Source organism: Quercus lobata, chromosome 2 (assembly GCF_001633185.2).
Source record: "Quercus lobata isolate SW786 chromosome 2, ValleyOak3.0 Primary Assembly, whole genome shotgun sequence".
NCBI lineage: Eukaryota > Viridiplantae > Streptophyta > Magnoliopsida > Fagales > Fagaceae > Quercus > Quercus lobata.
Window position 1 is genome coordinate 70,811,711 of NC_044905.1, and position 26,647 is coordinate 70,838,357.

Sequence of the window (26,647 nt, forward strand, 5' to 3'; positions counted from 1 at the left end):
AATGAGACTGGCTCAATTCAGGATCTGTTTGATTAACTTATTTGGATGAAATTGAAACTTTTTTACGATTTCATTTGAAAAATATAAAAGTAAGTTAAAATAATGTAATGAGATCTATGAATAGTATTAAAAAGTATAATGAGGTTTATAAATAGTAACAAAAATAAACTAAATAATAAAATAAATAGTCTTTTTTAATCAGAAGCCAAACATACTCAATATAGGGATAAAAAAAAAATTTACCGTGAATTATGAGTAGTGAAAATATCGACCTATTATTTTTTTTAAATTCAGTTTAAAAGAGAGAATTCCATCGTAGGGATAAAAACAAATTTACCATGAGTTGTGAGTGGTAAAAATATCGACCTATTATTTTTCCTAAATTCAGTTTAAAAGAGAGAATTCCATCTCTCTATTTTATGGTCAAATGTTGGGTTTTAAAATAAAAAAAAAATCCAAACATCCATCAATTATTTATTTTAAGAAAAATTTTATGAGGAATTGAAAAAAAAGATTACTTTTTTCTTTTCATTTTTTAATAAAAAAATTCCTAAAATAATTTTATAATATAAAATAAAAAAAAATCTTTGTTACGCACAAAACAGTTTTATAGATTAAATAGTTTGTGAAAATTTATTATAAATGATTAACGTGATTCCCTTTATAGATAAATTATTTGAATACGGTCTCCAGGATAGTAACATAGTGTGGTGGGCCTTTTTGTGGTTAAAGTGGGCTAGGCTGCCTCTTGCGGTATTGGGCTCGAGTATTCTGAGTAAGGAGTTGAGACCAGTCTAACTGCAATTCCATTTGGTCCGGCTTGTGCGCAAACTATGTCTCGTCTGCCAGGAACACGCTTACGGCAAGCAAAACGTGGTGCTTATCCTCTGTTTCTGCCGTAGAAGTAACTTTTCCCTAGTTTCTGCCGCAAAAGGAACTTTTTTCCAGTTTCTGCTGCAAAATGAACTTTTCTCCAATTTCTGCTGTAGGACTGACTTTTTTGCTATGTAGGAAAACTTTCTGCTATGCGATAAAGCTTCCTGCTGTGCAGTAAAACTTTTTGATGTGCATTGAAGTTGTCTGCTATGCATTAAAGCTTTCTGTCGTAAAGCCTTCTGCTATGCAATGAAACTGTCTGCTGTGCTTTAAAGCCTTTTGCAATGTGAACTACTCTTCGTTTTTACTGCAGAAATACTTTTCTACTTCCTGCACATAAACAAATCTAAAACCCAAAGAAAATACCCATCAAACAAATGTTAGTTTAAATGGGTTAGCATATTCTCAAATATATACATACATATACGAGTATATATACTTATATGTATTCACATATACATATGTAAAATATATTTTGTAGAACGTGAGAAACAAGATATATGGGTATATATACTTATGGCAGGATAAAGATTAGTTTTGTATTAAAAGAAAAACACATAATAACAAATAAAAAAGAAAGCTTCAGCAGAAAAGTTTTGGCTAATATAGTAGCTAACACGGTAAATATAGTGAAAAGGTGTTATGGCAGAATAACTAGTACAAAAAGTAAAGATACCACAGCAGGACAACTGATGCAGCAGACGTGATAAAAAACGTGTTACGGCAGAATGACTAAATACAGCAGATATAATTTATAATGAAAGAAATCAAATATATTTGTAATCAAAATTAAATATTGAATCTTCCCATAAGATAAGTAAACCAAGAAAGAACCCAAACCCTAACTTGAACAACATTGTTATAGGCTTTTGCCATCAAAGTTATGCATTTTGGAGAATAGGCCTAAATGGCTACTAGCTATTACTTTTTGGGGACATCAAAAAGTGGGTTTGCTAAGAAGAAGGGAAAAGATGGTCTATTGATGCATGCCCATATTCCTGCCGTATTTTTTCTCTTTGTTTTACCACTTTCTTTCTTTCTCTCCGTTCTTTCTTTACTCTTAGTTTCTTATTACTCTCCTGTCATGGGTTGTTTCCCCTTTTTGGTCTTTCCTTTCCTGGGTACCTCTCTTTGGGTGCTTACTACTCTCTTACCATGGGTTTTCCCCCTTAAGTGCTTCCCTCCATTGGGTTTCCCTCTTTTAGTGTTTTTCTCTCTTCCCCTGTTTTTTCCTCCTCCCCTCGGTCCGCGCATATTACCACTGCTGCTATACCATTTCCCTTGTGGTTCGGGAGTGAGTTTCTTTGAACCTCCTGCTGGGTTAACTCCAGTGTGCCTTCTTTAATCCAGTGGTGCACCAATCTGCGGAGCGCCCAGCATTCTGCGGTGGGATGTTGTACATAGTTGTGCAGGCGGCAGAAGCGAGGATCTCTTCTTTCTTCCTCTATGGGTTCTTTGGAAACCTGGTTGGGTTTAAAGATTCCGTCCGCTATCCATTTGTCTAGCAGCACATCCAGCTCCTTAGGAGTACATGGTATGGGTGGAGGCGTATCATATTCCCTCCCTTCGGTTTTCCTTCTCCATTCTTCAGTGGACACCACCATAGCCTGCGGGGCGTTTCTTTTGTCTGAGCTTGGTTTTACGGATTAGGCCGTCTTCCTGGCTTTCTGCAACAGCTGTGCAAATTGGGAAATTTCTAGATTTTCCAGGATTGCTCTGAATTCCCGAATCATGTTAGTCATACACATTTCTACTAAGGTTCGTTCTTCACAGTGGTTATAGCAGTCAAGTGCTATGTCCCTGAACCTCTTGATGTATTCCATCAAATCTTCGCCATTCCTTTGTTTGGTTGGTTGCTTGCAGGGTGTAAGGTGGTGGGTTGTGCTAGTGGTGTTGGGTTGCGCTAGTGGTGTTGGGCTGCCTCCTGTTGCACTAAGCCCAAGTTTTCTGGATAAGGGAGTTGGGACCGGTCCAGCTTCAACTTAAGTTGGTCCGGCTTGTGTGCAAACTAGGACAGGTCTGTCAGGAACGTGTTTACGACAGGCAAAACTGTTTCAGGCAAGTCGTGGCAGACAGACATAATAATAATAAAATAAACAAAAATATCTGGCCACTCGGTGGGAAATGACCAAACAGCCCCTGAACTCAATTACAGCAGCAATATTAATCGTTTTTTTTGCGGAGGGAAAGAACAGAACAGAAGATATTAAATATTAATATGCATGGGTTAGTCAAAATATTAGGGAAATCAACCAAAATCCGATCCGCGGGAGCAGAGCCAAAGAGGAAAGAACGTTCCTTCTTAACGCAGTCAATCTCTTAGGAAAGAGTCCTGTCGTGGAGATTAACTGCCCTGAGGGAAACGGACTTGAGTGGTTTTTCTGCATAGATGCTCCTTGAGGTTTTCACAGAGAGTCGGATTTCATGAGGGAGAGAAGGGACCAATCTACCGGTGCATGCCTACCGTTCTAATTCTCACTTTTGTCTTTCTTTCTTGTGGTTTTCTTTCTTTCTTTTCCCACGCGTTTCTTTGCTATTTCTTTGCTTTTCTTTTTAAGTTTCTATTTCTTAGTCAAAGTTCCCGTTGTTCTCTCCCCCTCTTTCTGTTCACTGCAAGACCCTCCTTTTATAGTGCCTGCTGTGACTAGATTTTACTGTTTTAGCCCTTAACTCTCTTTGTCTGGTCTGGGTATACTGGCCGACCATTACTGTTCCGTCTGTGTGTCACCCTCCCATCACCAGACAAGGAAGAGTATTTTGTTTGCTTGTTTGCCGTAGCACCCTTTCTTGCTACGGTCTAGGTTATTTCTCTCTCTCTCTCTATCCCTCATGGCATGCACCTAATGGTTCTAGCTCAGCTTGCCTCTTTTGGGTAGTAAGCCATCCTAGCAAGATACCTCCCCGAAAGAGCCTAAGCCGGAACCTTCAAAATAGATTTTTCCCTTCTCCCTACCACCAAACCATGCCCTCTGAATCTCTGACCCCCCGACCTCACCATGCTCTGTATTGGCTGGGTACAGGTTGGTGGTGCCTGGGCCTTGCGCGTGCCTTCATTCCATATGTGTCCAAAATCTGTTTGCTGCCCATTCGTTTGCCGTGGTCTAAAGGCTCACCGTCCGTGTTTTTTGACCTTTTATGTGGGCTGCCTTTTGTTTTCCCGCTCCTCTCAGGAGCTAGGCTTTATTTGATGATGGGCCTTACATTTCTTTGGCCCACTCCTTGGTTTCCCTCATTTCTTGCCATATTGTTCTGTTATTCCTGCTGTAATGATTTAATCCTGCTGGGCCTCTTTAGGCCAGCCGTTTACTCTTTCTCCCAATGGCTTGATATGGCCACTGGTCTTCTCTTATTTATGGGCTCTTATGTCCCTTTTGTCTTTTCCTTGGGCATCCTTGGCCCGTTTGCTTTCTTTGGGTTTCATCGGCCCTTTTGCTAATTCTGCATTCCCATGAACTTTTACTAACTTCATTGGGCTTCCCTGACCCAATAACCTTATTCTCATCCTTGGGGTTCATGGGTCTGCCATAAATCCCTTACTTTCTTAGTTTACATTATTTTGGACCTGCGGCGGCCCTTTCTCACTTTTCTACATCATACACTGCCCATGAGATGCTATTTCTCTCTTTCCGGGCTTCTTTAAGCCCACTTGCCTCTTCAAGGCCCATTTGTTTATTTCTTGGGCCTATGATCCATTATTCCTACCGCTTGGGCTTGATGGTTTTGCTGTTTGCTTTGCCAATTCTTTGTTGTCCTTGTTATTGGGCTTTCCTTCTTTCCACCTGGATTCTCACAAATGGCCCTCAATATAGGGTTGCAAGCGTTACTGTTTCCTCTCCGTGGAAGTACTTAGTGCAAAATACATCCACCATGTCATCCCAAGTTGGGATTGATCCTGGTTTTAGGCCGATGTACCAGGTGTATGCCCGGTCACACAGTGACTTTGAAAATTCTCGAAGACATAAGTCTTCGTCTACGACGTAAGGGCCAAGGGTATCAATAAACTTGCTCACGTGCTCAACTACACTTCCCTTCTTGCCATCGTATTGTGCAAAGGCCCTTGGCTCATACCTCTTAGAGTATGGTTTGCTGAGTGCTTTTAGTGGGTATGGAGGCCTTCGTGCGTAAAACCTCTCTTTAGGTGTCCTAGTTCTCTCTTGTTCCAAGAGAGCTGCTACTTCAGCCATAGTGTCTCTTCTCTGTCTGCCGCATGCTCTGGGTCATGCTGGCTTCCTTTCTCCTTCGTCTTGTCTGCTTTTAGTTGACGGATTTCTTCTATCATTTGTTGCTGCGAGTGCTGTAGTGATTGCAATACTTCAATAAAAGTACTGACATTGTCTGTGGGAATTCTTGGCTGTGGTTGAGGATCAGCCCTTGTTCTGTTGGCACCTTTCGTTTGGTTAGGTTGCTGTTGGTGAGGCGTTGTTGGCCTGGACTCTGTTTGCGAGGGTACGACACTCATATTTCGTGTCGTTCTGGACTTTGATGGCATTGTTTGCAAGGGGTTCCATTTTTTCACCCCTATCTGCTTCCCAACTCCCTAGTGGAGTCGCCAATTGTAAGGTGGTGGGCTGTGCTAGTAGTGTTGGGTTGCTTCCTGCGGCACTAGGCCCAAGTTTTTTGGATGAGGGAGTTGGGACCGGTCTAGTTGTAACTTAAGTTGGTCCGGCTTGTGCGTAAACTAGGCCAGGTTTGCCAGGAATGTGCTTATGGCAGGTAGAACTGTTTCAGACAAGTTGTGGCAGATAGACATAATAATAAAATAAGTAAAATATCTGGCCACTCAGTGGGAGATGACCAAACAACCATTGAACACAGTTACAACAACAATAATAATCATTTTTTTATGGAAGGAAAGGAACAGAGCAGAAGTGAACAAGTAATAATGTGTATGGGTGTTGAGGGCCATTTGTGAGAATCCAAGTGGAAAGAAAGAAAGCCCAATAACAAGGGCAACAAAGAATTGACAAAGCAGACAGCAAAACCATTAGACCCAAGCGGCATGAATAATGGATCACAGGTCTAAGAAATAAACAAATAAGCTTTGAAAAGGCAAGTGGGCTCAAAGAAGCCCGGAAGAAAAGAAATAGCATCCCATGGGCAATGTATGAGGTAGAAAAGCGAGAAAGGGCCGCCGCAGGCCCAAAGTAATGCAAACTAAGAAAGTAAAGGGTTTATGGCAGGCCCATAAACTCCAAGGATGAGAATAAGGTTATTGAGCCAGGGAAGCCCAATGAAGTTAGTAAAAAGCCCATGAGAATGTAGAATTAGTAAAAGGGCCAAGGAAGCCCAAAGAAAGCAAACGGGCCGAGGATGCCCAAGGGAAAGCCAAAAGGGACATAGGTGCCTATAAATAAAAGTAAACCAGTGGCCATGCCAAGCCACTGAGAGAAGGAATAAACGGATGGCTTAAAAGAGGCCCAGCAGGAATAACAGAACGACATTGCAAGAAATAAGGGAAACCAAGGAATGAGCCAAAGAAATGTAATACCCATCATCAAATAAAGCCCAGCTCCTAAGAGGAGCGGGAAAACAAAAGGCAGCCCACATAAGAGGTTAAAAAACACGGACGACGAGCCTTCAGACCACAGCAGACGAATGGGCAGCAGGCAAGTTTTGGACACATATGGAATGAAGGCACGCGCAAGGCCCAGGCACCACCAGCCTGTACCCAACCAATACAGAGCATGGTGAGGTTAGGGGGGTCAGAGAATCAGAGGGCATGGTTTGGTGGTGGGGAGATGGGAAAAATCTATTTTGAAGGTTCCGGCTCAGGCTCTTTCTGGGAGGTGTCCTGCTGGGATGGCTTACTACCGAAAAGAGGCAAGCTGAGTTGGAACCATTAGGTGCATGCCATAAGGGATAGGAAGAGAGAAATAACCCAGACCATAGCAGGAAAGGGTGCCACGGCAAACTAGCAAACAAAATACTCTTCCTTGTCTGGCGATGGGAAAGCGACACACAGACGGAATAGTGATGGTCGGCCAGTACACCCAAACCAGACAAAGGGAGTTAAGGGTTAAAACAGTAAAATCGAGTCACGGCAAGCACTATAAAAGGAGGGTCTTGCCGTGAATAGAGAGGAACAACGGGAACTTTGACTAAGAAATAGAAAACTTAAAAGAAATAGAAAAGAAAACGAAGTGAGAAGAAGAAAGAAATAGTGAGAATTAGAAAGGTGGGCATGCACCGGTAGATTGGTCCCTTCTCTCCTTCATGAAATTCTGTCCTCTATAAGAAAACTCGACAGTATCTACGCAGAAAACCATTCAGACCCGTTTCCCTCAGGGCGGTTAACCTCTACGGCAGGACTTTTTCCTGAGAGATTGACTGCTTTGAGGAGGAACGTTCTTCCCTTTGTGATTTTGCTCCTGCGGATTGGATTTTCGGTCAATTTCCTCTAATATTTCGACTAACTCATGCGTATTAACATTTGATGTCCTCTGTTATGCTTTTTTTCTCTTCCGTAAAAAAGAAAACAATTAGTATTGCTGTTGTAATTGATTTTAGGGGCTATTTGGTCAATTCCCCCATTAAGTGGCTAGATATTTTCTGTTTATTTTATTATTATTATGTCTGCCTGCCACGATTTATCTGAAACAGTTTCGCCTACCGTGAACACGTCCCTGGCAGACTTGGCCTAGTTTGCACACAAGCCGGACCAACTAAAGCTGAAGCTGGGCCGATCCCGACTCTTTTATCCAGAAAACTTGGGCTTAGTGCAGCAGGAGGCAGCCCAACACTATTAGCACATCCCACCCCCTTACAATGGGTTAATGAAAAATGTTAGAAAATCAACTAAAGTCCAGTCCGCAGGAGCAAAACCAGAAAGGAAAGAACGTTCCTTCTCAACGCAATTAATCTCTCAGGAAGGTTCCTGCCATGGAGATTAACTGCCCTGAAGGAAATAGAACTGAGTAGTTTATGCACAGAGGCTCCTTATGGTTTTCACAGAGAGCAGGATTTCATGAGGGAGAGAGGGAATCAATCTACCGGTGCATGTCTGCCATTCTAATTCTCACTTTGTTTTCTTTCTGGTTGTTCTCTTTCTTTCCTTCCCACTCGTTTCTTTTTCTATTCCTTGGTTTCTCTTTCAAATTCCTATTTCTTAGTCAAGGTTCACGTCGTTCCTCCTCCCATTGTTCACGGCAAGACCCTCTTTTTATAGTGCCTGCCGTGATCGGATTTTACTGTTTTAGCCCTTAACCTCCTTTGTCTGGTCTGGGTGTACTGGCCGACCATCACTATTCCGTCTGTGTGCCACCCTCCATCACCAGACAAAGATGAGTATTTTGTTTGCTTGTCTGCCGTGACACCCTTTCCTGCTACGATCTGGGTTAAGCAACACATCTTAATCGAACCTATATATTGGGCCAATAATAGATACAATTGGCTCATGGTAAGACTTTAGGCGGCTCCATGTAAGGGAAAATGGAATTGGTTTTGTGGGAGAGGGGGGTTTTGTCTTTTTGACCGAGAGAGGGGTCAACCGGTCAAGGCTAAATGAAATGGTATTCCCCTGGCTCCACCTATGCCCTCGCCCAATAGGATTGCCAACAGTTTCACACTTTCACCAATCCAAGCACAACTTAAACACAACGCTGAAAGGCACACAGAATGGACGAGTTGTTTTGCGGGATTTGTTTTTAACAATTTAATAGTTACAATAGAGGAGATTTGAATCTTCAAGAGATATAATTAAGTTACAATACTCTTCACGGAATGGTCTTGCAAGTTACAACGTTACTCTTAAATAAATGAATTTTACGACAAAAGATTTACCTACTGACATGATAATGAATTTATTTGAAAATATTTCAACACATAATAAATAAATGTCTTATTTCTTGAGTAATAACATATTACTTTGTAAAACTTATATAGTAAAATTTACGGTATCCCTGATATCCCTAACATCACTCCGCATGATATTGACCGAGCAGATAGCCACCTCCTCCAATTTTACTATCTTTACAAGCAAATCAAATCTTCCTGATACTTCATAGGTTTTGGGTTTGAAGGATTTATAAATGATCAAGACTAGACCCCACAAAATAATATCCACTCAATTTAATACAATGCTGCAAAAGGACAAGAAACACTAAGATTTTTACATAACTTTTTGATTGAGCTCAATTATATCTATACAGCTTCCATATCTCTGTACAATCAATGTAACATCACACTGTACATAACCTACTTACAGGACATAAGCATATACAAACCCCACCAGTACTATTCACAGTATAAAGTGGTTTCTGGGTTTCTTCTGTAGTACATCAACACATAACATTAACCCTATGTGCACGAGGAAAGGGAGGTTCCTACTTACATGTTTTTTTCATCCCTATGCATTCTTCAGAGTAACGATTTTCTAATATCTCTGTACAGTTTATACTTCTGACTTCTGAGAATATACAGGAAGATATTAAGAGTAGGATCTGACCAATTTGAAACTTTGGAAATTTCGAGCTTTAAACAAATTTCCAAATAAGAATCCCATTGTAGTTTCTTGAGGAGGCTTTGGTGAAATACTTGAATTATGTTTAACCTTAAGCACACTGTGGCCTATCTGTCTGCGAAGTGCATCGATAATCTTGGGGTCAACAGGGTTGCCAGTCACATCTGTGACATAGAAAGTGTCTTTGACCTGTCCAACTTTTGTTGAAATTTCAGCTCTTTTAATGCATAAACTGTTTTCACGGAAAATTCTGGTGATATCCGAGAGGAGACCAACCCGGTCTTCAGTGCACAATTCAAGCTCCAGTCCCTGCATGACTAAGCAACATATCTTAGTATATATCATAGCAAGTACACCAGATTTTATAGAAGTTCATCCATTTGAAGTCTACTATACCTCATATGCCCGTCTTTCAATGGCCGCTTCAAGACACTGTACAACACGTTCTCTCTCAGCTTCTGAACTTATAGGAAGGCCGTCAACATGTCGAATATAAAATTCCTGCAGAATCAGGAATATTCAATTTAGATCAAATCGTAAAGATAATATCAAGAAAATATATCCCTAACCCCAGAACACAAAAAAGTAGCAAATTGAAATGTAACACAAGGTCAGCATAAGGTTTAAAATAGTCACAAGTTCATGAAATCTGAATTAGCTTTCATGACTTTTCAACTTCCAAATCAGTAAGACTTCACTTGTCAATCTCTTTGTTGACCAATGCATATGCCTCATGGGATACATAATGGTCTTATCAACCAAAAGGGTCAATTATATTTCCTAACATCAGCTTTACTGGAATTTATCTCACCTGATAAGCTTCCATCCTCCCTGTGTTGACCATTCCATGGAAAACTACGTACTGCATGTCCGTCAAGGTGCAAATGATGTCAAACAACAGTTTTGGCCGATCTTTTGACCTCATAGTAATCACTGTGTAATCTTTCTGGCTGCAATCCAACACAGTTACATTAGGTCTTGATTTCTTGTTCTCAAGTCCCCCAAGTCTGTCTACTTCAACTCTTTCGTAGTCTCTGTCAGCAAACATAATCTGATGTAACCTTCTCTCCCTGTTTGTAACTCCAGGGGGTGAAAGTGTCATATTTGCTGTCTTCAAGTCATCGTTTCCTTTGAGGACATTGCAAAGCAATTCCTTAATTGTTGAGAGACGTTTTGGATCTTTGATTGCACATCCAGTGGAATCATCTGTGACATGAACTACAGCCGCAGCCCTTGCATTGTGTGTCCATATCTCAGCATTCACCACACTACAGTGAAGGTCTGTGAGAACCGCACACACTTCAGACAATAAGCCAGGCCTGTCAGTACCACTGAGTTCTATTGAGGTATGCTCTTCAGAAGGCATTACCCCAACAGAGTCTCTCAAGGAGGGTGAGAAGCTGGCATTACTTTCAAGCCTCTGCAAAATTGAGAAACAACTTCAGAAATGACAAGCTTTTAAAAAAAAAAAAAAAAAAAAATTACTTCATCACAAGGCAAACTTTATCAACCCCCAAACCCCTTTCTCTTCCCACAGAGAAAAGAAAACAAAGAGATACGGGCCTAATACAACACTCATTCTGTTGAGTTCTTTTTTTCTTATTTTTAAGAAACAGAAACTATGTAATTGAGAAGATTATTTAAAGACAAACAGCATTCATATTATAGTTCCTACCCTTTGAATATAATCGATGACTTCCTTATCTCTGATTTTGTTCCCATCGTAGTTAATCACGTTAAACACTGAAACAACAATTAGAAACAAAGATGAGAAATAGTCAAAAGCTCTAAATTCAATTAAAATTCTGGCAGTTGAATTAGAATCAGTACCATCCATGAACCATCCCGCGTCACATGAGATGTATGCCTTTGTTATTATAAGGTTCATATCCGTAAGCACTTGGACAACTTCCAGGAGAATCCCATGTTTGTTTACACTGTCAACCTAAATAAAAAAATCTTAAAATCTTATTTGAGTTTACTTAGCAAAGTCAGCGTATTTACAGGGATTAAATAACACCTACTCTTTAAAGCCCTAATATAATGCCTTAACATATCATTTTCTCCACAAGATTAACAAAATTTGAGGACCCCAGTAATCTCTCCAATATTTACATATACATATAGTTCAAGCAAATTTTGGGAAGCATAAAAAGAGAGAGGACAAGCCTTACCTGAATAACAGTGGCATCCTCACAAGAATTGTTGTCAATCACAACTCTGCAAAGAACAAGAGTCAAATCAGATGGAGGAGTAGCCAAAAATCAAGAAAATCGTATGGGAGTAACCAAAAGTTTTCTGAAGAGGGTAAATTTAAACAAAATCTGTGTTCAGCATTGACTCAGAATCAGAACCTTGGCACCATCAATAAACATAGAAATGAGAAAAAGTAGAGAACAAGATATTTATGAATACTAATTCAGTTAATACAAGTCAAACTCTTGAAATCTGTATGTAATCAGCAAAAAGGTCAGTAAAAGAAGAGAAAAACAAGTACAAAACATCAAAAGGAAAAGAAGTCAAAATAGCTTAAATTTTAAAAGAAAACCATAAGCTCACTTAATTAAGAAGAGCAAGAATCAGGAAGCCCTATCTGATTGCTGAAAACATGAAGGAAACAACAAAAAAAGGGAAAGATATTAAAAGTAATAGAAGATATGCTGTACACTTCCTCAGAAAATTGAAAACCCATCACCAAGTGATTGTAAAATACATAATTAAAATGGTTAGATAGTTTTATTTAAACATATAAGGCTTCAGTTTTCTCTTTCCTTTTGTTTCCTCTGCTTTCTAAGAAACCAAACAAAAATTCATACAAAGAAGGAAAAAAAAAAAAGGATAACTTGTGCAGAACTCAAAAGTAAATTCTTCCTATTGCAACCACAACTGTTTTTAAGAAACTAAAACTTGAAGCCAAAGGAAAAAAATCACATCCCTTATACCAAAATTAAAAAAAAAAAAAAAAAATCAATCAAAGCACATAACCATAAAAACCAACCTCCTCCAAACACCCAAAAGAAAGTTAAATTCATAGCAAAATTTTGCAACATACCTTGGAGGGTTCATCCTCCTGATAAGCTTAGCATATTCATCATCCATTTTTCTTCCAAAATTTTCTCTCAATTCCCACAAACCAACACAAAGACTTTCAAAGTAGAAAGATTTCAAGAACAATAATAGTAGTACCATACAAACTGATATTCACATACACATCCAAATTCCAATCATGCCTCCTCCAACAACCAAGGAAAAATCAGATAGAGAGAGAGAGAGAGAGAGACTTGAGAAGAAGAGGAACGAAAAGTACATACTACAATTTTAATAAAAAAGTAAAGTAAGAAAAGGAAAAGGAAAAAAAAACACAGTGAAACGAACTAACTCACAGTTTCTACTTTGTGTGTAATATAAGTCTAAGCCATAAGTTAGTTTGCCCACAGACAGAATATTAAGGTGGTACTATTGGAGTTGACGTGGCGGTTTTTCATTGGACAGTTGAAGCGGTTACACGCTCCTGCTGCCCCGGGCAGTTAAGTGTTTTGACTTGTTTGGATATGTGTGGCAGTGTTTGATTTTTTTTTAGTTATAAATTAACTCATTTTATTATTGGGGGTGTCCGTACGGTGCGTGGGGCTTTGAAACTTTTTTGAGAGAGAGAGAGAGAGAGAGCACGTGATGGTTTGGGGTGACGTGGCAATCATACGTGTCACGTGCAGTTTTGGTCGGAGGTTTGCCGGCAATCTTGGCGGCAATTCCAGCGTGACCAACTGGTTTTCTGCCCACGTCAATTATATGCTTAACTGCCTTTCTCAACATTGCTCAAATATCCCCGCCATCTGTCTTTAAAAAAATATAAATAATAACCTTTACAAATTACAATACATATTTTTGATTTAAAACGATTAAGTTATTAATAAAGCTAGTTGGTAAATTTTAATGTGGGGTTGAATGAAAGTCTACAATGGGAGAATTAGATTGATAATCAGACTAAAGAATATTGAAGTGCAATAATATGGAATAAAAAGGAGTTTTTTTTTTTTTAGAAGAAAATAAAAAGGAATTTGTTCTTATTATCTTCTTCGGACTTGCCATGATGTAGGTTCATACAAAGGACTATAGTTTCACTCTCTCATACTACTATTCTTTTTATTTTTAGATCCCTTTCTTAGGGGGGAGAAGAGTCCTATTTATATTAGTTAGCTCTCCCTTCAGTAGTGGGATCTAGTGGTAGAGATCAAAAGATACTTGTTCCATAGGTGTCTCTTCCACCTTTTAGGGAATGAGTGAATTATTGGGTTTGCAACATTATTTAGATCGATTATTAAGTAATAAATGTAACCACAGTTAGGTGAGAACATCTATTTAATGTGGAGGTAATTATTGCTGTATTTAGGCAATATCCTCTCAAGTTCATCAATCATAATTCTATCATACAATGCCCTTCTTTTGTTTCTTTGTTTGTTTTATATCACTGGTATGCTAAGGTTGGAGTCCCATTGACTTGTTTGTTAAGCTTAGTTTTAGTTGGTCTTTATGTTTTAAAGCATGTTAGGTTGTTAGGTTGTTACTTTCTTCGTTTTAAGTTTCTGCTCTGTTTTACTGTTTTATGTTCTGGGTTAGGGTTCTTGACTAAGTCTGCGTATGCATGCTTTTTGTAAGCGCACACAGGCTTGAAGTATGTGTACGCATACAACTGAACTGGGTACGCAGGCCTATGTATGTGCACGCATATTCGTGCCTAGAAATCATAATTTATGTTTTCAGCTTTTGTTTCTTCATCTCTTTTACACCATATGCCTCTGTGGGTTCCTTTTAATGTTTTTTAAGTCTCTATTCCTCTATTTGAATTGTTTGTTTTCCTTTGACGTGCTAGATTAGGGTTTTCTTTTCTTTTCTTACTTTGATGCCATGAATATGCATTCATATGTCCATTTATGATGCATAGGTGCTGAGATACAGTAAGATAAGAGAGGTGAGTCATGCATTCACATGGATATGCATTGGGTTTATGTTTGATGATGAGTATAAAAATGTTTGCTTGGATGATTTGTTCTTGATGTAATCACATGTTTATTTGAATTTTGCCATGTTTGTGTTTCTGCCATGCATACTTGTTGCCTTGATTTGTTGTTTCCTTGGATTAGACGCCATGATAGATGTATGCTAGGTTTAGTTGATAAGCATGATAGGTGAATGTTAGGTTTTGGGATGTTTGATGGCATGTTGATTGTTAGATGCATGTTAGTATGTGTGTGTGAGTATAGACTACAATATTGAACATTCCTTTAATGAGATTAAGACGTAAGACACAATGAGTGGAAGCCGACCCATGGGTCAGGCGGTTTTGGGTGCCTAACACCTTCCCAAAACTGTACCTAAACTCCGAACCCATACTCTAGTAGGAAGATCAATCATTTCACATAAGGGCGCTATACTCATGGTTCCTAGAACATAAAACTAGGTGGTGACTCCTTATTTCTCCACCCCGGTCCACTCGACAGAGGCGTACTCCCTAAACCATGCGTTGCGCCCAAAGCTATCCCTATTGTTACCACAATTCAAAACTAGTTTGATGAGCATGTCACGAATCTCCTTAAATCCAACAATTATCTGCACACCATTAACTTAATTCGCCACCCAAAGGGTTTGCACCATACAATGCTAACAAACTCTAATACCGATTACCAAGGAATTAAGAGCGTGAAAGGCTAGATCTTGTTTTACATATATGCAAATCCTTAAAGTCATTATAGTCACATTGAATCCATGTGAAATAACTCTGAAATCTATTAGAAATAAAGATAACATAATTTTTTTAAATTTTTTTATATTGCAAGTTTATTTAAACTTTAAAGGCTTTAGAAAACCTATTTTACAATTAAAAATATTCTTAAATTGGTCATAATTAATACCCTACCATATGAGGAGCCAAATTTAACTAGGAAATCTATAAGAATATCTAAAATCAAGAAAATAAAAAGCCTAAACTTCTAAAATTTCAAATTTTATATAAAAATTAACTCCCATATTTTATGCTACACCATTAAGGGAGCGATTGGTAAGGAGGAAAAATTTGTCATGAATCAAGTATTGGAGATGGACACCACCATGCACCATTGGTACAATGGTCACTTCACAAGTATAAATACTTATGAGGTGTGGGGAGGGAAGGGCCAGAGTTCAAACCTCTAAAAAATTAGATTTACATACATATACACTTAGATTAGGCTAAGTAGAATTCTATCTTAGATAATAAAAAAATATTGGAGATGGACATTTGGGAACTCAGGAGTAGATAGAGGAGTCCTCAAGGTTGAGGCTGACGACACTAGTGTGAAAGTTAGATATGGGTGGGCTAGTGAGGCATTGGGCTGAGGGTACTAGGGATGGGAGAAGTTGGATTTGCTTGTGTTAGATTTTTTTAGTAATGGATTTGGCTTCTGTAGTTGGGAGATGTGTTTGATCTGACATTGAATTACTTTCTTTTAGGGTCCGTTTGGTTGGAAGAGTGGAAAAGTATGAGGATAGAAAATTAGTGGAATGATGGAAAATTGAGAGGATAGAAAAAATTAAGTTTTCTTTCGTGTGTACTTGGTTGGAGGAGTAGAAAAGTGGGAGGGTAGAAAACTTTTTTGTTTGGTTGAGAAGATAAATAAGAGGATCGAAAATATAGTTTGTATAAATTTACTTCTATGCCCTATTACATAATATGTGTAACGACCCCAAATTGGTGTATTGGGTTCGAACGTTAAAGGCCCAAACAATAAATTTGTAGAGAGTGGGTTAAAAGGCTAGGCCTTGGTTATCGGACAGTGGTTAGTCATAGTGTTCATGGTGGACGCACAAAGGTGAACTAAGTTTGTCCATGGACCTTGTCCATTGAGCTTAATGTTCTTATTATTCCTTTCACTTTTTGGTTACAATTGTTTCCGCCTCTTTATGGTGCATGAATCCTTACATTATATAGCCCTTCGCAATTGATCCTGACCTTCCATCTGTCGATCAGGCAGGTAACTACTCGAGTGCCTGTCCCATCAGCCGCCTCCCCCCACTTTCTGTTAGTTGCAATAACCGAAGTCACACTATTCAGGGGTCTTTTCCCATCAATGTGACTAGGACGTTTGTTGGCGTATTCAATGCGGAGGTGACGTCTTTTCCTTGAACCACTCCCACACTGTACCCCCGTACGAGTCTCATTCTACTCGCATTTTCTTCTGTGAGCGCTTTGGAGGCTGCCTTTGATGACGTGTCGTTCTTCCCTTTTAGGCCTTGGGATGCCGAGGACAGGGTCATCCTCGGCTGCATCTCTAGGCCATTTGGACTTTCGCTACTTGTCCTCGGCAACTACTATCCTCAATGCGGGCCTTTGGCCCTAATAGAAAGTGGGCCGGGACCACAAATTCTCTGGCCCCACTATATATATATATATATATATATATATATATTTCAATTAGAGGTTCAAGCAATCATTGAATTCAAAAAAAGAAAAAAGAGAAGCCAGTTATCAAAAAGAAAAAGAAAAAAAAGAAACCAGTTATCAAAAAGAAAAGAAAAAAAGAAGCTACTGTTGATTTTTTTTTTTTTAAAAAAAAAACGAAAAACATAACCCACTGTGTTTTTTTTTTTTTTAATTATTATTTTAAAAACACGTTAACATAAACAAACCAAAAAAAAAAAAAAAAACACCAGGACCAATTGATTCCACGAACAAACAAATGAAAACACTATAGTAGCTACTAATTGAAATCGTATAGGTAAAAAAGATTAAAAAAAAAAAAAAAAAAAAAAAAAAAAAAAACTAAGGGTCTGTTTGATATGTGTGTTTAAACAACAATTTTCAGTTTTTTTGGAAATATGTGTGGATGAAAAGGTGTGCGAAAATACTTGTAATGTTGTTTAAAAGCTGAAAACATGTGTTTGAATTCGCGTAGCAAATGAAGCCTAAAAGTAAACCCAATGAGGCCTAAAAGTAAACCCCCAAAAACAAAAAAAAAAAAAACAAAAACGCTGCAAAAGAAGAAAGTTGTTTTGAATTGTGCACAACAAACTCAGGGGCATTTTGGTCCAGAATAAAATCCACTAGTTTTCTCCCCAGTTTGGGAAGAAAATTTTCTAGTGGATTCAAGAAGAAAACACCTGGACCCCACTATCTTTTTATCCTCCTCCTTTTTCAATCAAACACCTTCCAAAAAAATTTCTCTCCTAATTTTCTCTCATTTTTTTTTTTTCATTCTCCCTAAAATCCACTCTACAAAACACACCCCTAGTGTTTGTTTGTTAAGAAAGTGGAGGAATATGAAGGAAACGAAAGAAGATTAATTTATTTTTGGAAAAAGTTTGACTCTAACTATCAATAGAAAAATGACACGTGTCTCATAATATGTAATGCACGACAATAACAAACATCGTCTTCCAGTTGTTGAACTATCAATAAAAAAATGACACGTGTCTCATAATATGTAATGCACGACAATAACAAACATAGTCTTCCAGTTGTTGCAGACTTGCAGGTTGGAGCTTTGAGCTCTAAACATTTTTGGGCTCCAAGCAAATTTTGTGAACCAAATGGTGATAAGAACGAAAATGAAATACCCTTTAAAAGATTAAGGAATAAAATGAAATATTAAAATTTTTAGGATCAAAAAGAAAATACTCCTAAAAATTAAGGATGAAAAACATATTTAAGAAAAAAAAGTAGGCGTGTTGCGTGCCAGCCTGACACTAGCCTGTCTGATAGTCGATAGACTGATTTTCAACGGAAAATGATGTGACTCATCACCTTCACTTGGTAGTCAATAGGCTCAGTACAGCAACACATCCCATACTATATATAGGATATGTATACCTTATCTTTATTCCCATGGTAATACGGATAATAACACCTACAAGAGTGATATAGAAACCATAAACGTGGAGTTTTCCAAACAACAAAACATATATCATATGCATGAAACTCAAACTCATCTTCATATATTTAAGGATAAAGCACCTGCACACTGCACCTGTTAACATGAAAATCCACATCAACTATATATGGAAATTGGACTTTTAAAACATACTAGTAGGTAGTAGCTTGCCATGTGTTTTGTTGTGGTCCTAGTGGATAATCTTTTATTTGTATTATATGGGTGAGAAGGGGGATAGATAATTAGATAAAAGGTCATATATATTGCAGTGATTTAAAAAAATATATTTAAGAAACAGTTTGCTATAAACACTCACAAATCCATACTCATTATTACAATATGTTTGAATTTCATTTTGTGAAAAAATTGAAGAATCTAGGCCTAAAAATAAGCAAGTGAAGGTTAAAGTCACGTTGAAACATAGTTTAAGAACTGGGTAAAGAGAATTCTATGCATATTAAAAATCAAAGTCAAATGATTTTTTAGATAACGTGGATCTTATATACCTATAAGTCTTTGACTAGTAGTCTCAGACAGACATTATAGATACTATATTTGAAGCAAAGAATTAGTGATTTAAAAATATATATATATATATATATATTTAAGAAATAATTTGCTATAAACACGCACAAATCAATACTCATTTTCACAATATGTTTGAATTTCATCTTGTGATTGAATGTCAACACTTACATATGGAATTATTATAGATAGTTGATGAAAAAATTAAGCACTTTCATGTTTGAAATTTGGGTTTAAAAATAGGCAAGTGAAAATTGAATTCACGTTGAAACATAACCTATAAATTGGGTAAACAGAATTTCATGCATACCAAAAATCAAAGTTAAATGATTTTTCAGATAAAGTGAATCACAATTCACAGACAATATAGTAAGTTAGTAACTATATTAAAGCAAAGAATTAGTGAATTACAACTATTCTCTCTATCTCTCTTGCGCATCTCGTTGTCTTTGTCATTTACGGCAGCAAGCATATGACTATATGAGCATAGTTTACGCATAATCTTCGTACAGTGATCTAACCCAACCCCCCCTACGTTATCCAAACATGAATGCTAAGTATTTGCCACGTGGCTAACATAGAAGAGGAGCATAATCCAGCTGTTAATTTGGTCACGTGTAATGCGCTTAAAGAGCTGGGGAATTTGGTGGGTGGGTTATGTATAACACTATAAGGTCCGGTTCACATATTAAGTCATTTATTTTTAGAAATATTTTCTTTGAAATTGAAAAAATTGTCAATACTTTTTCAATTTTCAAAAAAATATTTTTAAAATAATTAATTATTATGTGCCTTAAGAGCACACATTAACAAAATTTATACTATAAAAGGAAGACTTTTATAGGATATTTTGGATTTGGTATAAAAGAGCTGAGCCGCCCATTGGGGGTGGGGAGGGGCCCCCTAAAGGAGGGAACAAAATGTGGGTCCTATCAACCTTCATTTTGGAATATAATGCATTGTCCAAGTTGAAAAGGTTGTGCGTTGAATTGTGATTGGGACTATTGCACTTTTTTTAATTTGTAGTAGATATTTTATGCTCAATTAACTTTAAAATTAGATTCAGATTTTCATTTTTTTATGCTCAATTAGATTAATGAAGAGAAATCCTGGGATTAATTATCTCCTACTGTCAATTTGGATAGATTCTACCTGCCAAAGATTATATATAAAAAAAAAAGAGGGATTTTTCTGATTTGATTTGTGGAATAAAAATCCTCTAATTAATTAATTAAAGAACCTTATCTTATTCCACTATTGATGAACGAGTCCATCAATAATTTTCAAACATCTTCCTCAAAAAAAAAAAAAAAAAAAAATCAAACATGTATTTACCGGTGAGAGAGAGAGAGAGAGAGAGTTTTGATTAAACAAAGTGAAAAGAAATTTAATTTGAATCTAAATTCTCCTCATGAGGAGAACTATGTAGTATCACTTAGTTCCTTAGTTCTAAGACTCTTGACGATTAAACTTCTTTTCAAACTAAATATATTATAAATATATTTTCACAACTTGTTATGATAATAATTTAATGATAATCTAACATTACGTTTGTGGGGCCCGAGATCTGAGATCCCAGCTCACTTTGTATTAAGGGCCCAAAACCCAAGCCGAGGAGCCCTACTGTCAAGGACGCGGAATGGAAACTCCTCGAAGGCCCAAGAATGTGGCCGAGGACGACTTTACGTCCAATATCCCACAGAAACGCTGGAAGAAAAGGACAGATTCAGCACAGGAACAGTACAAGGGAGAAGGCTGCCAGCACCTTAATGTGGAGCCCAGCGCCTGACAAACCCATACTCATATCCTGCTATCCAGCTATCCCCAACCACTCTGACGTGAGGATTGACAAGACAAGTAACCACCCAGAACAAGGAGAAACGGACACGTAGGTGAAAAACGGGAATGAAATACTAGTATAAAAGGGAAGCTTGTTGCATTAACAGAGGGAGGCCCAGAAGGGAGAGAAAAACGGAGAAGAACGAACTCATAAAAAAGAAGGGTGGCTAGGACGAGACTCTCCTCGGACTAATTCCGAGGAGATAGATTTTCACGCCACACCCGTGTAAGGCTCAGTTATTCAGGCCAAACTCACCTTCGTATGGGCTCCCATGAAAAACCATGACTAAATCGCTGCCCGACGACCAAGGTCAAGCCTTTCTAAGCCCACTCTCTACAAATCGTATTGTTTGGACCCCTTTATATACGAGCCCATCCTTAGGTCGTTAGAAATTGTGTCCCTACAACGTTCATTGTTGATAAAAGTTTTTCAGATATCAAAACTTGTTATATTAATAAATTAAATTATAAGAAGATGTTTGAGTAAAACATATAAAAATAGGAGTTGTTTTAAAATGATCTAATAAGAAAATTTATTAAATGTTTGCGATTTTTTTAAAATATAATTTTGTTTGAGAATATTAGGTGATATTATAAAAAATTATTGATGACGTTTTATTACATGCAATGGATTGCGATAAGGAACACATGTAGAGGTCAAAACTGGATCAACCATGCTTAATTTACGACGTTGATAGTGACACAAATCCAAATCTCGTGTATTAATTTCTTTGCTTCTCCAACAAGATTTTTGAGCGTCAGATAGAATGTACCCTTCAACGAATCTGCCAACTTGACACTTTTAAGGTTGAAGTTATATACTACTTTTTATTTTTCTTTTTATTTTGCTAGAATTTTTTTAATTATATTAAAACATTAGAACTGATGCCAGTATTATTGGTTGTCCTTTCAAATGGTGCCGACATAATTATTATTATTCTTTTTTTACAAAAAGATCTTAACTTCCATTAAGAAAAAGAAAAATTTAATGCACCCCGAGTCAATGCGAGCCTAAGCATATTAGAATTTTTCTTTATCTAAGACATGCGCTGGCCAATTCCCTCGCATGTCACAGTTATACTCTATATTCTCATTCTAAACTCTGGTTGCTTCTGCTGAATTCCCATAATAACGCTAGCCACAATAGTAAGAGGGTCACTGATACCTGTCATAGTGTCATAGCAACATGATTGATGCCCACTTTGACAAGAAGGCCCGATAATATATAGGAAAAAACTCAACAATATGAGAGGAAATAAAGAAGAAGAATTAGCAAATTGAGAAAAAAACCATTAAACCCGAATGACAAGAATAATGGATTATAGGTCTGTAAAATAGCAAAAGGGTCTTAAAGAAAACAAACGAGCCCAGAGAAGTTCGAAGAAAGAAGTAGCAAACCCATGAGTATTATGAGAAATAGAAGCAAGCAAGAATGGGCCGAAGGAGCCCAAAAGAAGGAATTAAGTAAATAAGGGTTGGTGGAAAAGCCCATAAGCCCTGAAAGTAAATGATATGGTAACTAGGGCCAGGGAAGCCCAAAAGACTTAGCAAAAGCCCATGAGAATGAAGGATTGGAATGGGCCGGAGATGCCCAAGGAAATGAAACGGGCCGAGGATGCCCAAAAGAATAAAATGGGCCAAGGGAGCTCGAAAGCGATGAAATGGGTCAAGGAAGCCCAAAATAGCATAAGTATGAGCCTAATGATAATACCAGGCTACTAGAATTGAGCAGAAGGAAAGCATAAATCAGGCCCAAAAGAGACCCAGCAAGCACAAGTCAAATAATAACATGATAGAAACAACGGGGTGGCATGACAGGAGTGTCAATCGACCTGCAAAGAGGTTAAGGGATGGATTGAAGAAGGAAAGACCCACAACCAAGCACGACCGAACCCAAGAAAGAAGTAAGACATTAAGAATGAAAGCCCAAAGACTCATCCACGCCACAAGAGGTCAAGAACGAGTAGCAGAACGTGCAGACAAGCCCTCAGGTCATGGCAAACGCATGAAGAGCAGCCAAGTCATGGACACAAATGGAAGTGGAGCACGCACAAGGCTCAAACACCACCTACTTGTACCCAACCAATATAGGAGTGGTAGGTTATGGGTCAGAGGTAAGAGAGGGTATGGTCTAGCAGTGGGGAGAAAGGGGAAAGCCTATTCTAGGATTTCTTCTCAAGCTCTTTTAGGGAAAATGTCCTACTGGGATGACATGCCACCCAAAAGAGAGAAAGATAAGCTAAAATCACTAGCTGCATGCCATAGGGGATAGTAAGAGAGAATGCCCACCTTAATCCGAATGGGAATGCCACGGTGAGCAAGAAAACAAAATGAAACTATTTTGTCTGGGAATGGGATGTGGCACGGCCAGTACAGGTAAGTGGTGATGGCTGGACAACCGATAGACTAATGGGTGGCCTGGGAATGACACCTATACCAGGACAAAAGCGGTTAAGGAGCAAAACAATGAAAACCCATCATGGCAAGCAGTATGAAAAATAGCCTTAACTGTGCACAGAAGAGGTAGAACAAAGGGAGAACGGAGGATAATAGAGAAAAGGGGAAGAAAAACACAAGATATATAAAAAATAAATAAATAAAAAAGAGAAAAAGAAGTAATAAAAAGAGTGAAAGATAAGAGGGAAAACGGAGAGTGAGCAAGAGTGTGATAGTAGACATACACCAATAGACTGTCCCTTTCTCTCCCTTTAAAAGCCTACTCTCTAATGGGGATTAAGGAATTTGAGGAAAAGCCATCTAGGCCCATTCTCTCAAAGTGGGCAATTTCTGTGGCAGGATGTCCTAGTGAGATTGCCCACATTGAAGGGTGGTTCCCTTCTTGGACTTGACTCCGTTGAGAAATCAAGCACATCAGACTATGTTAGGCATCTCTATTGTATAAGTGTATTTGGGTACAAATGTGTGTGTATGTGTGGGTGTGTGTGTTAGTGCAGGGGTATGCATGCACTGATGCAGGGGTGTGCGTGTACTGATGATGGGGTGTGCATGAAAGTGTGCAAGTGGCTGCGTGTGAGTGTGCACAGCATATCTAAAGGTAGTTAGGTAGTTACTGTCAGTTGGATATAGTTAGTTAGTTAATTAGAGACTTGATGTATAAGATGAGTATGGGTGGTTATAGATTCATTCATTGAATAATAACATCAAAGTGAATATCTCTCTCTCTCTCTCTCTCTACATTTCTTCTCATACTCTGTCCATGGAGGCCTAAATCCCCTCGAAGTGATCTACCATTCAATTCCCTTACTTCCTAAATCTTAACATTGGTATCAGAGCCTTGTTGATCCCAATTCACCACCATGATTGAAACACGATCTAATTCCCAAAATACTAAGAAAATTACAACGATGTCTAAGGTCCTTGACTGCCATGAACAGACCTTACAAGAAATTCAAAAACAATTGCAAACCCTTAACTCATTTATGTAGAGAATAGCTGAAAATGAAGAAAAGCGACTTAATTCTCCCATTAATGGGTCACAAGCTCTTCAAATTGGGAATGCCAACAACTTAGAGTCTTCTTTAGTGTGTACCATCAAGAACTTGAAGTTGGAATTTCCTCGGTTTCATGGTGAAGATCCTACTTGTTGGATCTATAAGACCAACCAGTTATTTTCATACCATCGTACACCCGAATATCAGAAGGTAATCATGGCTTCTTATCACCTTGATAGGGAAGCTTTGATTTGGTTTCAAGATGCTGAACAAGCAGGTGGCTTTGCTAGCTGGGAGGTCTTTATTAGAGCTTTGCAGACCCCTTTTGGTACCTCAGCCTATGATGATCCAATGGAAGCACTCACTAGGCTAAAGTAGGCTACCACTGTGGTTTCCTATTAAGGTAACTTCAAAATCCTTTCTAACAGAATCAAGGGGTTGTCTGAATCTCACAAACTAAGTTGCTTTTTGAGTGGTCTAAAAGATGAATTTAGATTGCCAGTAAAGATGTTAGTTCCTAAGTCCCTTAATGATGCCTTTGGGTTAGCTAAGATTCAAGAAGAGTTCTTAATAAGTAATAGGAAGCCTTTCAAACCTATATCAGATATAAGTAAACCTTCTATCTTAGGATTACCTAAGTTGGAGGGCAGAAACGATTCAAAGGTTAAGCTTCCATTGCAAAAGCTAACTAATGCTTAAATGGAGGAGAGAAGAAAACAAGGCTTGTGTTATAACTGTGATGAGAAATGGCATTTATGACATAAGTGTAAAGGGGCAAAGTTGTTTTTATTAGAGGGTTGGGATGTGGATGTTAAGCCTTGTTCTAGTACTCAATTTGTAGAGTTGGAGGAAGATGGGGTGGTGTTGGGACCTCAAGAGAATGTGCATTTAGCTGATAGTGTTGGTACACCTATTGAGATCACCTTGTATGCTTTGGTGGGCAATCCATCTGCTCAGACCATAAGGGTGAAGGGCAAGATCAAGAATCATGAGGTAGTGTCTCTCATTGATTCTAGAAGCACACACAACTTCTTGGATGCTATTGAGTTCTATACTCTAAACTTACCATTAGATACTTCTCAAATTTTAGAAGTTAGGGTGGCTGATGTCAACATTATCAAGACTTTTGGGGTTTGTCATGGAGTGACAGTCATTATCCAAGGGTATAAATTTGTAGTGGATTTTAATGTGTTGCATTTGGGGGGGGAGGGGGGGAGGGGTATGCAGTGGTCCTTAGCACTCAGTGGCTGTGTACATTTGGTGAAATTGTATGGGATTTCAAGCTTTTGACCATGAGATTTTGTTATTTGGGTAAAGAAGTTTTCTTGCAGGGCTTGCATCTGTCACCTTCAACCTTTTTAGAGGTAGATAATTTGTTTTCTAATGGAGAAATGAAAGGCTTGGTCCTCCATATTTCAGCTATCACCAATTCTGGTCCTGATGTTCAACCCTTATTACCTATTGCCTTGTCAGACTTGCTGGCTCAGTTTTCCAAGGTGTTTGAAGTTCCTACAGGATTACCTCCAATCCGAGGCCATGAACATCATATTGTTCTCAAAGATGGCACACCACTAGTCTGTGAAAAACCCTACAGGTACCCCTATTTCCAAAAGTCTGAAATTGAGAAAATTGTAAATGAATTACTAGAACTTGGTTCAATCCAGCCTAGCCAAAGTCCTTTTTCCTCACCTGTTTTACTTGTTAGAAAGGCTGATGGAAGTTAGAGGATGTGCATTGATTATAGAGCACTCAACAAGGCCACCATTAAAGATAAATTTCCAATTCCTGTGGTGGATGAGTTACTAGATGAACTTGCAAGTTCCACCATCTTTTCTAAGTTGGATTTAAGGTAAGGGTATCATCAAATCTGTATGAAACTTGAGGATGTTCCTAAAACAACCTTTAGGACTTATGAGGATCACTATGAGTTCCTTGTGATGCAATTTGGCTTGACAAATGCTCCTTCAACATTTTAGGCTCTCATGAATGCTATTTTTAGGCCTTACTTGAGGAAATTTGTGCTAGTCTTCTTTGATGATATTTTGGTTTTTAGTTCAAATTTTTCTAATCACCTTTCTCACTTGAAAATTGTGTTAGAGGTTCTGCAGTCTCATCAATTGTATGCTAAGCAATCTAAATGTGTGTTTGGTTGTGCTGAGGTTGAATATTTGGGCCTTTTCATTTCTGGGGAAGGGGTGACAGTTGATCCTAAGAAGACTTTGGCTATACAACAATGGCCAATTCCTCAAAATGCTAAGGCTCTGAGAGGGTTTTTGGGTTTTACAAGTTACTATAGAAAATTTATCCAAGGTTATAGGGCTATTGCTCATCCTTTGACTGATGTCCTCAAGAAAGATGGGTTCCATTGGTCAGATAGAGCTCTTATTGCTTTCAATGAGCTCAAGGCTGCAGTAGCTCAACCTCCAGTTTTGGCTCTTCTTAATTTTTCAAAGCATTTCATCATTGAGTGTGATGCTTTAGGATATGGGTTAGGGGCTGTTCTGATGCAAGAGCATAGGCCCATTGCCTATCACAATCAGGCCTTGAAGTGAAAACATCTTCAATTGTCTACTTATGAGACTGAGCTGCTTGCT

The 26,647-nt window shown here is 38.3% G+C and overlaps 1 protein-coding gene across 3 annotated transcripts; it reads right to left on the minus strand.

The window, feature by feature from the left end:
• Window positions 1–8,963: 8,963 nt before the first annotated feature.
• Window positions 8,964–12,711, minus strand: LOC115976409 (ACT domain-containing protein ACR6-like). 3 transcript variants are annotated; one of them, XM_031097674.1, is made up of 8 exons: window positions 12,387–12,475; window positions 11,894–11,934; window positions 11,509–11,554; window positions 11,165–11,279; window positions 11,010–11,077; window positions 10,146–10,754; window positions 9,731–9,835; window positions 8,964–9,643 (listed from the first exon to the last, which is right to left on the minus strand). In XM_031097674.1, the coding sequence occupies exons 4-8, from the start codon at window positions 11,220–11,222 to the stop codon at window positions 9,302–9,304; spliced, it is 1,182 nt and encodes a 393-aa protein (XP_030953534.1). In that variant the 5' UTR covers window positions 11,223–11,279; window positions 11,509–11,554; window positions 11,894–11,934; window positions 12,387–12,475; the 3' UTR covers window positions 8,964–9,301. The 3 variants fall into 3 exon arrangements, with proteins under 3 accessions (XP_030953534.1, XP_030953531.1, XP_030953533.1); XM_031097671.1 differs by lacking the exon at window positions 11,894–11,934 and having other exon boundaries at window positions 12,387–12,710; XM_031097673.1 differs by lacking the exon at window positions 11,894–11,934 and having other exon boundaries at window positions 9,396–9,651; window positions 12,387–12,711.
• Between the last annotated feature and the right edge of the window lie 13,936 nt (window positions 12,712–26,647).